Consider the following 15,822-nt stretch of genomic DNA (forward strand, 5'->3'; position numbering starts at 1 on the left):
GCTGTGAGAATTAAATGAGACAGATGTTCATTCATTCATTCAATCCCCATGTTTACTAAGTGCCTACTGTGATGGCAAGGTGCCCACCTTCATGGAGCTTACATTCTGCAATGGAGCCCATCTACCTCCTTTTGCTGAACCACTACCGGGGGTTCAGCAAACGTAGTTCCCATCCTTCTCTCTGGGCGACAAGCAAAATTCAGAATCATTTGAACCGTCTGTAATGGTGGCTAAATGTAGTACATGTAAGTTCCTGTCTTGGATTCGAAAGCCAGTTTTCTTATACAAGCTAGAGGGGGTCATGGCCGAACCATGACACATCTGAAATGGTGCGGGGGTTTTATTCACTGAGAGCTCAGTATGACTCAACAGTGGGAGAAGACCTCAAATGAATGAAAAGCTGACCTAACCCTAGGCCATGTTAGTAGGAGAGCCAGCAGAGCAGGAGAGGTGAGGGGCAAGGGTTCCACTGTCCCCACGCTGCTTGGACAGAGCACGAGTAGGCACTGCCTTGTGGTTGCCAGGGGGAAGGGGCTTTAAATCTTGCCTCATGACAAGGGGATGAGAGCCTAGAGGAGAAAATCACAGAAGACATGTTCATCCATCCATCCATCCTTGGTCCCTCCTTTCAGTCACTCATCAAACATTCACTGAGAAACACTCTGTACCAGGCAGACACTGTGCTAGTCATTGGAGATACTAAGATGAGGGGTTAGGGCACCATGTCTGCCCCCTAAGAAGGTTTTCTGCCATGTGAAAGAGGAAAGATGTGTGCCTAGAAGCAGGATCAGGGCAGGGCTGCATTGCTGGTGGACAGCAGACAGATGAAAGATGGCCAGAGCTCTCCAACCAATGAGCTGTCACGGGGAGAGGGTTAGCAGGGAGTGGACCATGATGCCGTAGAGGGGATTTCTGAGTCAGGAAGGGCCAAACCACGTGACCTCCAAGGATTCTGTGGCTTTTATCGGGAGCCGGAGAGATCTCAACTGGGTATGGGATGTGGGCATTCCAGGCCCACCAGCAGAGAGGCCTATCGGGGCATCCCATCATTCAGGCAGCTGCCTCTGGCACCCACAAGAAAGGTTGGTGAGACACCCCACCAGGGGCCCCCAAGATGAAGCAGGACCTTCTTCCCTGAGATGAGAGACGGGGTAACCTGTGAGAACAGGAGAAACAGGCACATACACAGCAAGGTGGATGTGGAGGAAGAAGCAGAATCGGAAGCTGAGGGCTGGGAGGAGCTCCAGGCATCCCAACAGGACCCACGGTAGACAGCAGAGCACCAGGGAGCCTCGGAGCTCAGCCAGGGCAACCCTCGCTGTGCAGATGGGGAAAGTGAGCCTCGGAGAGGTTGCTGAGGCCACAGGGGTAGACGGCCGTAGGGGGGTGGCTAGGATGCTGGTCTCCTTCCTCCCCTTCCTAATCCTCAAACTCCCAGAAACCAGGGTATGTGAACAGTGATGGTGGAAACCCAGGATGTGGAAGAGATTGCTAAACCATTTAAATGAAAGCTGCTGGACCAATCCCTAAAATGCTTGAAAACATCAAAACTCTTGCTATAAACAAATCAGAAGTATCTGGTAAATTGTTTAGGGAATCAACTACTGTAACAGTGAGTATGCTGGAATATAAGGCTTCGATGAGTCGTTCTAAAACACCAGCAAGAAGGAGACAGAAGTGGGGAGTCCCTACTCTGATTCTCCTTTCTCTCTCCCGGCCCTCCATGCCCCCACCCAGGAAAAGGCAGGAAACCCCACAAGGGGAGGCCTGGACCTGGTGGAAGTGGGTCCTGCTGTTTCCTTGGAAGCCTGGAGAAGGTCCAGGGCTGCAGAGCTGGGGTGGGGAGGACTGGTGGTCTCGTGTACAGCGCAGGGCCCACCTGACACAGGCCAGCTCGGGGGGTGGGAAAGGGAGGGCAGGTGCTTGGAGTCAGGTGGGCCTCAGTCTCCCACCCTGGAGTCTGGGCTCTATTTCCCAGAGCCAAAGAAAAGGGCCACCTAGTGCTTGCCCTCTGTCACCACCGTGGCCCAGCTCAGTGACCAGGCTCCTTCTGATGGGGCAGCTGAGCCTCTGGGGAGCCTCTGGTGGTTGCACCAGGCACGGCAACCAGTAAAGCCACACCCGCTGCTCGGAACAGTGGCCGGCACCCAGCAGGCCCCCCTTACTTTGTGGAATGAGTGAATGAGTAAATGTCAGGAGGAGAGAGCGTACAGGGTAGGAGCATCTGGGCACAGGAATTCGAGTGGCCCTTCTTCTCTGAAGAGCTCAGGGCTCTCCAGGAACCCAGTCACATGACTGGTACATTTGGGGAAACTGAGGTAAAGGAGGCTGGCGTGAGATTTAGAACCTGTGGGCCTGATCCCACCACCACCCACCACAGAGAAAGGGACTTATTCTAGAAGCAGAGGGCAGCATAGAAGCTGACCCCTCACCCAGGCCAGGAGACTCCAGGTCTGCTCCGCCCACCTTGAATGAGGTCCTTTTACAAGAGCCTTGGGCTTCCCTGTGAGGACGTGGTGTTGGGTCCAGAGGATCTTGTGCCACCCCCCTCTGCCTGTCCAGAACCCTGGAGGGGGGCTGGTCTGACCCAGGCACCAGTCTCCTGGGGCTCCTGAATAATTCAGGAGCCAGGAGAGCAGTGGAGGCCTGGTGAGGCCTCAGGCACTTGACACCAGCTCCCAGGGGAAAGCAATGAATTATTGACAGACCCTGGTGCCTGGTTGCAACTGTGGTCAGTCTGTGGGCCCCCCTCGCTGCTGGCTAACTACCCGAGAATCCTGCCCCTGCTCGGCCTTCCCAGCCGCTCCGTGGGGGCCAGCCCAGCCTCCAGAATCGGGGGTTGCCATCCGGAGGGCCCGTCTCCCAGGCAGCTCCTCCACGCTGACCCACTGAGCTTCCAGCCAGGCTGGACAAAGGGCAGCTGGGATCGGGGCAGGAGGTGGTCTCCGGGGTCACCAGGCAGGCCAGACCCAAGGCTTTCCTTCCTGCACCAGCTCCTTCCCCAGAGAACATCTATGGAAGGGAGTTGAGGGGCAACGCTCTGTTGGAAGCAGCATACGGGCACTTGTTTTGAAGTTGTGTTCTCATAGCAAGCACCCTGTAACATACCTGGACGGTACGTTACAGATGTGCAAAAAGGGTGAAGTTTTATAAAAAATGGTTTTCTTTATTTTTTTAAAGTTTTTATTGGAGTGCAATTGATTTACAATGTTGTGTTAGTTTCAGGTGTACAGCAAAGTGAGTCAGTTTTATATATATACATATAGCCACTCTTTTTTTTTTCTTAGATTCTTTTCCCGTATAGGCCACTACAGAGTACTGAGTAGTTCCCTGTGCCATACAGTAGGTTCTTATTCATTATATACTTTATACATAATAGTGTGTATATGTCAGTCTCAATCCGCCAATTTATCCCTCCCCCCACCTTATCCCCTGGTAAGCATGTTTGTTTTCTACATCCATGACTCTACTTCTCTTTTGTAAATAAGTTCATTTGTACCCTTTTTTTTTTAGATTCCACATGTAAGCAATATCATGGGATATCTGTCCTTCTGTGTCTGACTTACTTCACTCAGTATGACAATCTCTAGGTCCATCCATGTTGCTGCAAATGGCATTATTTTGTCCTTTTGATGGCTGAGTAATATTCCACTGTATAGATGCACCACATCTTTTTTATCCACTCCTCCGGTGATGGATGCTTTTCTTTATCCTTAACATAAGACTGAGATCACATCTGTTGTCCATTTCAAAGAACACTATTTTTTATTTTTGTTTGGGGGAAGCAGCAGGTAACTATTAAGAGTTAAAGCCCCACAAGCCACCCTCTGTGGGTATGGTGAATTCAGTCCTCTGCCCTTGCTAGCTCCCAGGATCCCAGCCCCATCTTCTGGGCCACAGGCTTGCTCTGGCTCTGTGAGGCTGCACATCTGCCCCCAGAGGCCACCCTGTGCAGGAGACCAGTGTGTATGGGCCCTCCAGACGGCAAACACCGCCCCACCCCATGCCCCACTGTGACATGTGACATCTGAGTGTGGCGGTATTAGAGGACTTTCACTTGAGTGTACTCACCACCACCCAGTATCACCTCCTTTGGGGAGGTGGGAAAAAAAGCAAGGCTCAGAGAGGTTGGAGAACCAGCCCAAGTCACACAGCTGCCAGGTGGTAGAAACCCTCTTAGACGCTGCTGGGCAAACCCCCCTCTGTCTGACTCCAGAGCCCAGGCTCTTTCTGCTGTCTACATTGCCTCCCATTAGGGATGGCATTTAGTCTATGTGTGAACAGGGCTTGGACCAGGGCATGAGGAGAGGGGAATTTGCCAGAAGGCGGAGCTCAGCTTACTGTGTGATTGAAGCAGAGGTGGATGGGTGAGCAGTGAGAGCAGCCGGGGTGTAGTGAGGTCCCCGTCACCGGGCGTCTAGCAGGATCTGGGAGTGTGTGTCAGGGAGGAGGTTTAAGGGACTTCTCCTTTTTTTTTTTTTTTTTATTTAACATCTTTATTGCAGTATAATTGCTTTACAATGGTGTGTTAGTTTCTGCTTTATAACAAAGTGAATCAGCTATACTAAGGGACTTCTCCTTGACGGAATGCTGGACAAGCTTTCCTCTTAGGTCCCTCGCAAGTCTAAAGGTCTGAGAACTTGTTTAAGCCTGGAAGGTGCCAGAGCCTTCTCTGAGCACTTGTGGAGGAATAGCTCCATCCTGCCCCCTGGGGGTGTCTTGTCACACTGCAGCATCTCTACTGATCCCTGGGTATCTTCTAGGGAAAGTTGTGCCTGCGTACCCAGCGCTCAGCAGGTGCTCAACAGGCCCTAGTGGAGCTAAAAGGGCCTGAAGTTCCAGTCAGCAAGGGGCAGTGGTAGAACAGGGATTCTCAAAGTGTGCTCCCCAAGCACCATCGTAAGCATCACCTGGACACTTGTCAGAAATAGCCATTCTGGGGCCCCACCTCGCCTGCTGAGTCAGACCCCCTGGGGCGGGGCCGGCTCCCAAGAGCAGATGGTACACATCTCTCCCAACTCGGTGCTCAGTGGCTTCACATTGGAAGCTTGAAACTGGCCTTGGTGGAGGTATTTACACCATGGAAATGAGCAAAAGCTGCAGGTCAGGACTGCCCTTCCCCTCCCCCAGCCAGTTGTTAACAGTTACCAGCACAGTGGTGGGGGGGGGGGGGGGTCCCAGTCGTCTGTGATTTAGCAGGTCCTCCCAATGATTCTGTTCATGCTGAAGTTTAGAACCACAGATTTAGACCCTAAAGAGATGAGGCTGCAAAAAACCCAGTATATACGTTCATGCCTAGAGTCTACTGTTAGAAGGGCTACACAGAAGCTAAGAGCCCACCACCCTCATTTTATAAAGACAAAGTTGAGACCCAGGGGCAGCGGCTCTAGGTCTCCTGACCCCAGCCCGGCACTTCAGCCCAAGCTGGGAGAGGGCAGGATGCAGCGGGGGAGGCAGCTTCCAAGGGGCTTGTCTGAGAAGAGCCTGGAAGCCAAGGTAGACTTTAGAGTGGAGGGATGGTATGAACAGTTTCACCCATAGGGAGGATGGGGCGAGCTGACAGATGGAGCTCTGAACCCCGGAGAGAAGCATTCATTCACTGTGGCTGCTCCCAGCACTTTCTCCCCTCACACAGACGGGAGGCTTTTTTAAAACAGTGTCTCCCTCCATGGCCCTCAGGAGGATGCAGACATCAGACATGTCCAGTAAAGTCAGAATCCACCGATACCTCACCTCATCCGGAGTGGCCATTAACTTAACTGCGTCCCTTCCTGCTTTCTATAAGCCAAGGGCAGCACCAGATGATCCCAAGGTCCCCTCCTGTCTCACACCCTGTGAATGCCCCCCTCTGCTTTTGTCCCTTCAACCAGAAGTGGTGTGTATGTTTTAATCTACCCCATGTGGAATCACCGTGTGAGAACATCTCTCTGAGTACCCTGTACTCTCCTAGAGCAATAACCTTCAAACCATGGGATGAAGTGGCAGGTCAACTCAGTCAGCATTTATGGGGCCCCCACTGTTGTTCATTAATTCAGCCAGTAGATTTTGAGATCTCCTGTGAGCCAGAAATATCAAATAGAGTCTGGAAATAGGAAACATCTGCTTCCCTGGAAAGGCTCACACTATAACATCACCCCCTTGATAGCGACCAGACAGCTCCTGGAGTGCTGGCTATGTACTAGGCGCTCTGCTAAGAACTTGGCACAGAGGATCTCTGTTAGTCCTCTAAACAGCAACTCTGTGAAGCAGGGGTCATTAGCTCATCTTAGGAGAAATCTGGGACTGAGAGCCCAGGTCAGCTGCCCAGGAAGCAGGTAACCCTCTAGTAAGTGTCCGAGCTGGGCTTCCGATCCCGTCTCTCCGACTCCAGGTCTGTGCTCATCGCAACGCTGCCCTGCTGATCCCCTCCAGGCAGCTGGGTGGATGGGGATCCCACAGTCAGATGGGTTCTTGCCCCAAGGAGCTTGCAGAATGCAGGTGTGTGTGGGCATCACTACTGACTCAACAGAGGACGAATGAGCCAGTGGTGCCGGTGAGGGGTAGAGACCTTGGTAGTGATTAGGGAGGTGGAAGGGGGAAGAACTCTCTGTGTGTCCAGGAGCCTCTGGTCCTTCCCCACAGCCTCCATGCTGGGCACCTGGAAGCTGCTCCGCAGGGGCTCGGCAACCCCAATCGCCTGTACCCAAGGGGCACGAGGCTCTGCCAGCACACACTGACCCGTCTGTGGACATCCCCCCAGGTACTCGCTGCCCTCAAGCTCTCCCAGGGGAATGGCCGTCATACGTACACCCACACACGGTTGTTGGGGGTCACAGACCCTCCTGGACGTGCCGCCCTGGCCAGCCCCAGCTCCTGGGCCACCTTCTCCAACCCCAGCCTGGAGCCTGAGCCAGCCCTCTCGTCCCCTTGCCAGCTAGTCACAGCCTCTCGGGATGTCAGCCTTGCTCCTCGTTCTGGCCTCTTCATGTGAAACCATGAAGACCGCGCCCCCTCTGCCGTTCACAGGCTGATCGGGACCTTCCGCATGGTGCTGCAGGAGGTGGTGGAGGAGAAGCAGGTGGAGGTGACCGACATGCTGATTGACGACAACAATGCGATCATCCAGGTGAGGACGCCCAGAGGGTCCCTGGACCTGCCTATTACGGGTCACCTGGGGGCCTGCTGGCCTCCCTGCCCCTGCACATAGCGTGGCCTGGGGAGCACTCCTTATGGGCAGGGAGGTGAGGTGGGAGGAGGAGACTCAGGTCAGACTCTGCCGGAGCCCCTCAGCCTGGCAGCCATGGCCAGAGCCCTTGGGGCGTGACAGGGCCCCAAGGTGGACACTGCAGTCCTTCCTGCCGTGAGAGTACAAGAGAAGGCGACGGGGGGGATGCCCTCCCTTCTCTCCCCAGGGGCCCTTCCATCTGGACCCAGCTCAGGAATCACTAAAGACGTGTCTCTCGTCATCTGAAAGCCAGTCTGAGCCCTGCTGGCCACTCCTGGGCATGACCTTCGCTCTGCATGCCTGCCTTGGCGTCTCAGACTAGCCTTTCTGTGAGGGCAGGGACCTTCTTTCTATTTCATCTGTCACATCCCATCCCAGCACTTCCAACAGGAACACACGTGTGCTAATGACGCACAGTCTGTAGGCACTTAATACATGTTCAAGCAAAGGAAGGAAATAAACCATTCTGGACGCCCAGACCCCAGGCCCTGCTCTGGCGCGTCTGTCCCCATGAGCTCATTGATGCCCACCACTGGGCAGCTGAGCCTCGTGGTGAGGAACACAGCCCTTGGGTAGGAACATTCAGTAGGCCACTCACTAACTGTGGGCTGGCTGCATACCATCTGCAAAGTGAGCAAAGTTACAGTATCGACTTCACAGGACTGCTCTGAGGATTAAACAGGAATGCACAGAAAGTGCTCGGAACAGTTAAGCATATAGTAAGTGCTCAATAAATATATAAAGTAAGATCAGTAGCTATTATTTCCTGGCCTCGGTTTATCCATATGTAAAATGGGGCTGTACCATGGCTCTCCAACCCTGGTCTCGCATATGACCCTATGTGGTAGCCAGCAGAATAGCTTCAGAAGCAGGACTGCAGCCACAGAGAGCCAGGATGGAAGGAACCCTCTCTGAGGAGTGCCAAGGGTGGGGGAGAAACTCCCACCGTGCCTTGGTGGCTCAAGACACTTCTTCCCTGGGGAAATCGAAGCCTGGGCATTCAGAGGACCACATGCCTAGTGTAGGCTGCCTGTGGGGGTCGCTGGAGCCAGCCAGCTCCTGACCTGGAGGAAGGGAAAGCATGTCTAGAAGATTTCCTAGCACCCACATGGGCTGAGGAAGGAACTAGGCTGACTCTTCCCTGTGCACTGGGGAGAAGCTAGAGCTAAGAGGAGGCTTCTTGCTCTGTGGCCCAAGGGCACAGAGAAAACCCCATGGTGACCTCGAGCTCCCATCCTCTCCAGATTAGGAGGGTGGGTGTCAGGTGAGCAGGAAGAAGTGCTGACCTCACGCCTTTGAGGGTGTCCAGGGCCTGGGCTCCTCTCCTGAAGGACGTTCTCAGCTCATGTCATCAAATCCCCAGAGAGCATCAGGAGCGAGGGGAAGTCAGCTGATTTCAGACAGACCAGCCCTGGTCCCCGCAGGCAGCCCTCCACCATGGGGACACTGGAGGATGCTCTTGATTCTGTGTCCAGTGGACTCGGCCCACCCCCAGCCCAGGCTCAGCTGCCCGGCATGGGCCCCCCACCTCGGGCACCCGGGAGGAGGAGAGCCACATGCAGCAGGATCTGGAGCCACAGCCCATTCAGTTGTCAGTCTTTCTGAGCCTCTGTTTTTCTCATCTGCAAAACGGGAAAGTAGGGGGAGGATAGTACCCAGCTTGCCTTAAGGGCGTGAGAGCACCTTGTAAAAATCACAGAGCAGCGGAGGACACGGGATTGTGATTGTTATTGCCGTCCCAGCCGCTCACCACCCATCTCTCCCTCCAGACCAGCCTGTGCGTGGAGGTCCGGTATCAGGCCACAGATGGCATGGTGGGCTCCTGGGATGATGAGGACTTCCTGGGGGATGAGCCCCTTCACGAGGAAGAGAAGGACAGCCAGGAGACAGATGGGCTGCTCCCTGCTTCCCGCCCCAGTTCTCGGCCACCGGGCGAGAAGAGCTTCCGGAGGTAACAGGCTGGGCCCTCTGCCCCCAAAGACACAGGGAGGAGGCCTGGGGCCTGCTCCCCTGGAAGGCCCCTCTAGGCCTGGGCTCAGAGTACAGACATGAGTTGCTGGAGAGACATACAAGAGGAGGGAAAGTGTTTCTGCAGCATCCCCTGCACCCCGACTCCAGAACTCACTGGGGAGGCAGCAGGGTATCTGCGATCAGGCTGAGGGGCCAGGCCTGCCCGCTACCCTGAGGGAGGCAAAGTTCTGGGAGGGTGGACTCTAACATGGGTGGAAGAGGCTAGACCTCCTGCCTCCTCAAAGAATGCGAAAAGCAGACAGGAGGAGGCCCTGATCTCTCTGGCCCAAGACCCAGCAGTGCCAGACCAGCCCCAGGCAGCCTGGCCTCTGCCCTGGCCCGGTGAAGGCCCAAGAGAGGGAGGCTTCTTGCTGCCAGAGTGAAGCCAACGGTTGTGGTCGGGACCTGGCCTCTATTCTGTTGAGAAGACCGCATCCCAACACCCTAGGTGTCCAGGATTCACACCTTCAAATGTCCAGTCACACACAGAGGACAGGATGCTGTGTCCAGGCCTACTCGTTCCAAATGCACTAGTTTTACAAAAAAAAGAAAACGCAACTGTATTACTCTCAGAGCCCAGAGAGACAGACTCAGGTTAAACACTGTCTGCAGGTTCCTAGGTCACTGGGAATAATGTGTAAAACACAGGTAAGTCAGCGGTGCATCTGAAGGATGGGGGTGGGTTTGGAGAGGGGGGTATGCTCCCCTCCCATTGGAAACATCTCCCTCCCATCTCCTTCCACCCTGTCCTCTCCAAGTAAAATTGATTCAGTACTTGTTCTGAAAAAACACAGATGCTAAATTAGGGTAATTGAATTTTATACTTTTATTGTATGAATATATTTTCCTTCTTTGCCCTTGAACCACTCCCCACCCCACCCCCTTCACACACACCCCAAGACATATACAAGCTTCAGACCCCGGGAGCCAGGTGGGGAGTAATCATAGTAAGTCCAAAGGAACCATGCCTGTGGCAAATGTTGCTGGACCTGTGTGACTCCAGGTCAGCCATGAGGTGGTGGCATCGCCCAGGCCAGCTCGGAGACCGTTCTCCTCAGACTCCAGGCTGGGTAGCGTAGAGGGAGCGTGTAATCTGGCCTCAGAAGACACAGGTCTGAGTCCCAGTTCTGCCTCTTACCAGCCTCGTGACCCTTGGCCAGTCACTCCTACCCTGTACCAGGGGGCTCAGGGCAATGGGAACCCTCACCCTGCTGCTGGGAGAGCTGAGGGATGATGGAGGGTCAGGCTGTAACTGGAGTGCCAGGTACTACCCCACGTAAGGGCTGGTGATGAACAGGCTCTTGGACGATGCAGAGGGTTAGGAATCGGGCTGGAAATGGTGAAAAGAGGAGCAGGGACGCAGTGGGGAATGTGGGGATGCTGACACCTACGGTACCATCTGGTCCTCATCCTCTGTCCCCATGGAGAAAAGAGCTTGTCTGTGGCTACACGTGGGCTTTAAGAAAGGGCTTTCTGGGGACAGACTGGATGCCACGTGAGAGCCATCAGTTGCAGGGAAAGGAACGCTGGCTCCAGATCAGGAGAGCTGAGTCCCATTAAGTCGCATCCTGACTGCCACTAACTAACTGACTTTGGAAAAGTCATTAGCCCCTCCAGGTTAGTAACAGGAATGGTTTGAGCATCCTGGCTGCCCTCCAACTCTGACATCCTGAGGGACCCAGGGATTCCCCAGGTCCCGTGGGTAGCGCGCGTGGAGAACAACCCCCTGGAGCTATGGAAGCCAAGAGGGCAGCCCTGTCGCTACAGCTCCGGCAACGCCGAGCCGGGTCCTCTCTCATCCCACACAAGTGGGCCAGGGTGTTGATGGAGGGAACAGTGAGATGATGCAGTCAAGCATGAGGGGCTTTGGTCCTGGACCTGCAGACCGTCCTGGGCCCCAGGAGTACAGAGATGGAGAGGGTGCCTCTATCCTCCCTCATGTTATAGCCTGGCTTTCCCATCTCCCCAGCAGCAGCAGGAAGCAGGAACGGGAGGAGAAGTTTTGTCCCAGAGTTTGGGAATGGGGAGAGGGCGACGACCGCACTCAGAGCTCCTTGTCTCCTGGGGGCCACGGCCCGCTTTGGAGGGGCTGGGTGTGTGCGCAGATTCCCGGCTGCACTGGGGCTGCCAACCCAGACCCTGAGAGCACCTCAGGGTGGTGCCACTGCCACATGTTCTCTGGCCAGGCCTGGCCGTGCAGCCAGCAGGCTGGGGGCAGGGGGAGGGCAGAGGGGTGAGGAGAAGGTAGAGCTGGTTTAGAGAATCTATGCTTCTCCTGTGGTTTAATTCTAGCTGCCTGCATGGGCCAATGAGTTCTGGGTCAAGGAGTGCACGGTTCCAAGGGGAACCCGGATTTGGCCTCGCAGCCATAGGTGTTATGTCTCACCCTCCTCACGTAAGTGCCAGCCAGCCAGCCCTGTCAGCTCTGGGGTCTGGGAGAACGAAGGAATAGGGAGAAGGAAGGGATGTATGTGCCCAGGCTCTGACTCCAAGTCAAGTCCTCCTTTGCCCACATCTGCTCCCTGTCCTGCAGCCCCTCCTGGGAAGGCACATTGCTTTGTAGGTCAAGGTGCCCAATCTACAGGGTGCCTCTCTGTTGTTTTCCCAACAAGAAAACTTCATTGCTGGTAAGCAACGGTCTCTCACCTGGTTGTCTGGATCCACAGGGGTCTGGTGTGGGAATCTATTCCTCCCTGTCTGATGTGGCTGCGTGGGGTGCTTGCTGGAGGGGTCGGGGGGCTGGTGGAGTGAGTGGCAGGAAGCAACCGCAGGCCCAGGACTGGTGGCATCCATTCCATGGGGGGCAGAGGAGGCTGATGTGGGGAGGTCTCCCTGCAGGGCCTAGGTCCCCAGGGCTGGGCTCCTGCCATCTGCCCTCACCACCCCCTGGAAGGGGCTCTGCAGACATTCCGCTATACTCCCAAGGCCTTAAGTATCTTCCCAGAAGCTCCTCCCATTGGACCTCAGGGAATGTCCACTGGCAGCCCTGCCTGAGCAGTCCCCCAGCCCCCAACCCACCACCACCCGCCCTCCCACTAACCCTCTCCTCCCATGGTTCCATCAGGCCCAGGCCCTGGTCGGTCTCCTCCCATGGTTCCATCAGGCCCAGGCCCTGGTCGGTCTCCTCCCATGGTTCCATCAGGCCCAGGCCCTGGTCGGTCTCCTCCCATGGTTCCATCAGGCCCAGGCCCTGGTTGGTCTCCTCCCATGGTTCCATCAGGCCCAGGCCCTGGTTGGTCTCCTCCCATGGTTCCATCAGGCCCAGGCCCTAGTCAGGCCCTCTGAGCCACTCTGGCTGCTTCTGTAGGCCCTGCCTCCAAGTCAGCAGCCTCTGATTTCAGCAGGCTCTTTGCACAATATGCCCGGGAATGTCCCAGGAGGCAGTGCGGTGCCATGGAGAGCACAGGGCTCAAATCCCAGCTCTGCCCTTTGGAGCCCCACTTTACCACCTGTAAGATGGGGGATGCTGTTGCCTCACAGGAGTGTTAGGGTCCAATGAGATAATACATGTGGGCTGCCCACCGTAGTGCTGGCCCGTGGCTGGTGCTCAGCCAGTGTCCCCTTCCTTCCTTCTTCCTTTCCGTAGTCTCCATGTTACCCCACCACAGCTTGTTCTACCCTGAGCGGCATCGGACCTTTTGGCCCAAGATCCTTCTCGGCTCTGGCCGTCCCCACCCTACTCCGAGGGCTCTGCCAACAAAGCCGCCCACAGCCGGAGCTTCACCGCCGCTTGGGCCCAGGCCAGGGTCTCAATCGCTCACAGGACTCCCTCGCCACCCCCAGCTGTCGGTGTTGCAGAGAAGGAATGAACTACTAACCCTGTGCGCACTTTGCTCTCAGAAGCACAAAATCAGGGTTCTGGGCCCCTGCGTGTCAGTGTACATCTGCCCTGTTGGCTGAAGAGAGAGGAGACTTTGGCCCTGAACACACACACATGCCCGGGTGTTTTCTCACGCTTACCTGCACATATGTTCTCTCTCTCCATGACACCAGGGAGCTGTACACACCACCAGGTTCTGGGCAAAGGACCCCTGTTAGAAAGGACAAAGAAGGGAACCCAGGCTTAATCTCACAACTGCACTTCAGAGACTTGGGGCTTTCGCGGATTCCCTGTATCCCATGACTCTCATCCTCACTTTCTCCACCTGCCTGGCCCTCCGGCCCTCCTTCTGCCCAGCCCCGCTTCCTGGTGTCCCTGCTGGGCTTCTCTCTGCGGGGTCTCATCCTGGGGGAAGGGAGGGAGCGGGCCACATTTCTTGTTCTCCTTCTGGATCATTCTTCTACTCCAGTGGAGACCCATAGAAGAAGGTACCTCCCTCCTATGCCTGGGGCCAGGGGCCAGCTGGGCATGTGTGCATGCCTGGGGGCTCTGACAGAGATGTGCATGGGGCATGTGCCATGGGGTATGCATAGACGTGCGTGTATGGGGTCTACACACGCAGCCTCACCCCCAGAGTGCAGGGTTCCCACAGCCCCTCCCCCACCTCCCTCCAACAGGCTGAGCCCCAGAGCTTCAGCCGCTTCCAAGCAGCCTGGAGGAGCCGGGTCAAGGCCATGCTGAGATCTGGGGTGAAGCAGTGCTCAGGAGACTCCCCCCAGACTTAGCCGCCTCACCTGAGGTAGGGGTCCTCTTCACCCCCTGCCTGGGTCTGAGCGCTCAAGTGAGACCTCACACCATGCAGCACTAAGATCCCAGAAAACCCTCAATCCCCCAGAGGCCGCCATATTGATTCCCCCCCCCAGCCTCCATGGCTCCTTCTAACTGTGCACACAGAGTGATGGGGGTGGGAGCTTGAGGAAGAGGTGAGTGAAACTGAGACAGAGAGAGAGAGAGAAAGAGAGAGAGAGAGAGAGAGTGTGTGTGTGTGTGTGTGTGTGTGTGTGTCTGTGTGTCTGTGTGTGTTTGTGTGTGTGTGTTGGTTGAGGAACAGAACTTACCTGGCCAGGCTGGGACACTTAAAAATACAATGTAGACTCTAGGAGGAAAGTCAGGCCCAACCAGGGCTTCACGGAGAGGTCCCCTAGCAACAAGGATGACCGTGAGGTCAAACCTCTCACCCCACCCCTTGCGGCTGAGTGACTAAGGGCAGGCAGAGCCTCAGCTCCCCTGTTTGGAAAATAGGATAATGATACCACCTTGTGAGACAGCTGGCATTAATATGTCAGGGCACGTCTAAGTTCTCCCGCAGGGCCGTGCAGTTATTAATGTTAGTTGTAGTCATAACAGTGCTTGTAGTAAAATCACAGAGTATTTTTTTTTCACAGAAAGAGGGTCTTTTCCCTTCTGCATTTCCACACTGAGAGTGTGGACCTGTGTGCAGCCTCTTAGCCGGCCCAGGGGCCTGGAGCGCGTGAGGAGGGGTAGGGCATGCGTGTGCCAGGTGCTGACTACCAGGTTGCAAGTACACACTGTTCTCTGGCCTGCTGTGTGCCCGAGGGGGCCGCCGCTGGGCCAGCCTGACACCTATCTGCCATTTCAGAGCAAACCCCCAAACGGAAAGAGAAAAAGCATCAGATGTTACCATTTAGGTACACAAATTCCACCTTCCTGACCCACCCTTGCCCACTCTCAGGTGATACACTTCCGCTTCCAGTTCCTCTACTGCAAAGATTTTCAAACTTTTCAGGGTCACCCAGTTCTTTAAAAAAATCATAGACAAAAAAACAAATTTCCCTCGAAACCTGGATCAATAATTCAGAGAACGGCAGCCCCACTTGGATTCATGTGGGGTTGGGGCCAGTAAATCTCCCGTTCGGCCCTCATTCTCAAAAGCTCATTGGAGCCCACACAGCTCTCAGCGGGTCCCAGTGGGGGCCCAGGCCTGGCCAGACCCCCAACCAGGCCCGGGGCCAGAGCAGGGCTGCTGAGACAGTCTCCCCTTCTCTGTTCTCTGCTCGGTGGTCTCAGCTGACTGCGGTAGCCAGAGACATCGCTGATGTTAACTCCTTCGAAAGGAAGTACAAACTGGCCAGCTGTGATCCACTGGTCAGGACCTGAGCTGTGAGGGATTGGAGGCATGCCTACCCGGGCAGGGTCTGTGCCAGGACAGGGTGTGAGGAGAGGAAAAAACTGCTAATTGTTATTCACTTCTTTTCCCTCATCCTCATTGCCACAGCATCAGGGAAGCACTGAGAGAACATTCCAGAAGGGCTTTCTGGAAGCCTCCCTAAGGAGGAGGAGGAGCCCTGCTCTGAGCCCTGGAGCAGTAGCTCACTTACAACTGCAGGCCCAGAACCTTCCTGGCCCACCTTTCTTCTCCGAGGCCCTCAGAGCTGGGGGGGCCCCCACTCTATTGGAGGGGATCAGGCATGGCAAGGAGAGGAGGGTGGCCCAGGCCTGGACGGTAGCCAGGCTCATCTAAACTTGTGTTCCCTGTGGAACCTGCAACACACATTCAGAAATCACCAGACCCTGACCTGGGGGAGGAGATCAATGGGGACCTTGAGGCCGCCTCCCTCCCCAGGGCCCCAGGTTCTCCTAGGCTTGGGGTCAGTGGGACAGTGGCCACCAGCCCCACTCCTGTGAGCTCCTCCCCAAGAATCAGAACCACAGTTCCCCTCCTCCCCAGGGCAGAGCCTGGGCCATGGGGCCCCTACCCAGCAGGCTT

General features: G+C 55.6%; 1 protein-coding gene across 2 annotated transcripts in view; it reads left to right on the forward strand.

The window, feature by feature from the left end:
* The window catches only part of OTOF (otoferlin), a 90,758-nt gene that overhangs the window by 29,286 nt on the left and 45,650 nt on the right, over positions 1-15,822 (forward strand). For both annotated transcript variants that reach the window (XM_065891176.1, XM_065891177.1), the window contains exons 4-5: positions 7,006-7,105; positions 8,974-9,155. In XM_065891176.1, the coding sequence (XP_065747248.1) occupies positions 7,006-7,105; positions 8,974-9,155 (282 nt within the window). The remainder of the gene's footprint in view (positions 1-7,005; positions 7,106-8,973; positions 9,156-15,822) is intronic.

This window comes from Phocoena phocoena, chromosome 14 (genome assembly GCF_963924675.1).
Source record: "Phocoena phocoena chromosome 14, mPhoPho1.1, whole genome shotgun sequence".
Lineage (NCBI taxonomy): Eukaryota > Metazoa > Chordata > Mammalia > Artiodactyla > Phocoenidae > Phocoena > Phocoena phocoena.